Source organism: Geospiza fortis, unplaced genomic scaffold (genome assembly GCF_000277835.1).
Source record: "Geospiza fortis unplaced genomic scaffold, GeoFor_1.0 scaffold425, whole genome shotgun sequence".
Lineage (NCBI taxonomy): Eukaryota > Metazoa > Chordata > Aves > Passeriformes > Thraupidae > Geospiza > Geospiza fortis.
In genome coordinates, this window is record NW_005054387.1 from 2,941,807 (window position 1) to 2,942,841 (window position 1,035).

General features: G+C 67.0%; 1 protein-coding gene across 1 annotated transcript in view; it reads right to left on the reverse strand.

Annotated features, from left to right (window-relative positions):
- GIT1 (GIT ArfGAP 1) overlaps positions 1-1,035 on the reverse strand; it is an 8,230-nt gene that overhangs the window by 4,878 nt on the left and 2,317 nt on the right. Inside the window, exons 7-11 of the mRNA XM_031060630.1 lie at positions 784-1,004; positions 592-703; positions 385-512; positions 154-306; positions 6-71 (exon numbers count right to left, since the gene is read on the reverse strand). Coding sequence (XP_030916490.1) covers positions 6-71; positions 154-306; positions 385-512; positions 592-703; positions 784-1,004 — 680 coding nt within the window. The remainder of the gene's footprint in view (positions 1-5; positions 72-153; positions 307-384; positions 513-591; positions 704-783; positions 1,005-1,035) is intronic.

A 1,035-nucleotide genomic window follows, 5' to 3' on the forward strand; every position in this document is an offset into this window, starting at 1 on the left:
GGGGCGGGGGTTGGATGTGCAGGACTGGTCTGCTGCCGGATCTGCGTGTTCTCTGCCTGCAGCTTGTGGATCTGCAGCCAGGAGAAGGGGGAAGGCATCAGCGAGGAGAGGGGGGTATGCTGAGGAGGGGAGTCCCGCTGGCCCCACACCCACCTCGCGCTGCAGCCGGCGCAGCTCATCGCTCAGGCTGTTGTTCACCTTCATCAGCTGCTGCACCTTGGCCTCAGAGGCAGCCAGAGCCTTCTTCACCTCCAGGTACTCCTGCAGCGTGATGGGGCCATCTGACAGGTCGGAGGAGTCCATGCTCTGCAGGGAGAGGAGCTCAGCGCTAGGATCCCAGAGGAGGGGGTCTGGGAGGGGGTCCAGGCCGGGCTTGGGGCTCACCCTGGCGCGGTTGTTGCGGGAGGCGTTGCGCAGCAGCTCCTGGTCCGTGTCCTCGTCAGAGGCGACGCTGTCGTAGTCGTGCTGGTCGTCCAGGTCACTCTGGCTCCGCAGGGAGTAGTCAAGGGCGTCTGGGGAGGCCAGGGCGGGTGCTGAGCACAGGGCATGGGGGAAGTGCTCAGCCCCACCTCGCTGCCCTCTGTGCCTCACCTGTGGGGCTGAGCAGACTCTTCCCTTGCTGCCGGCGCTTGGCTTCCCCGAGGATGTCGATGAGCAAAGTGGCAAACTCCCTTGCGTTGAACCTGGCCAGTTTTTGCCGGCCCTGGGGGCAGCAGGGGGAAAAAGGGGGTGAGCAGAGGTCTGAGTGCACAGAGGGGTCGTGTGGCCTAGAGGGAGCCTCACCTGGTTGCGCGTGGCTGAGTACTCGGGGTTGACAGGGAGGAAGGGGACGGCACTGCGCTCTGTCACCAGCGTGCTGTGGTTCTGCGTCGTCAGCCAGACTGCAGGAAGGCACCTGGTGTCAGACCCGGGGGGACACAGGGGCTGGACCCCCCCGGACAAGCAGCCTGCAGGGCCCGGAGCCGGCAGGACGCAGGCGCGGGCGCAGGGCCAGCCTGCTGGGGCTGGGAGCGGAGCCCGGCCAGGCTGACGGGA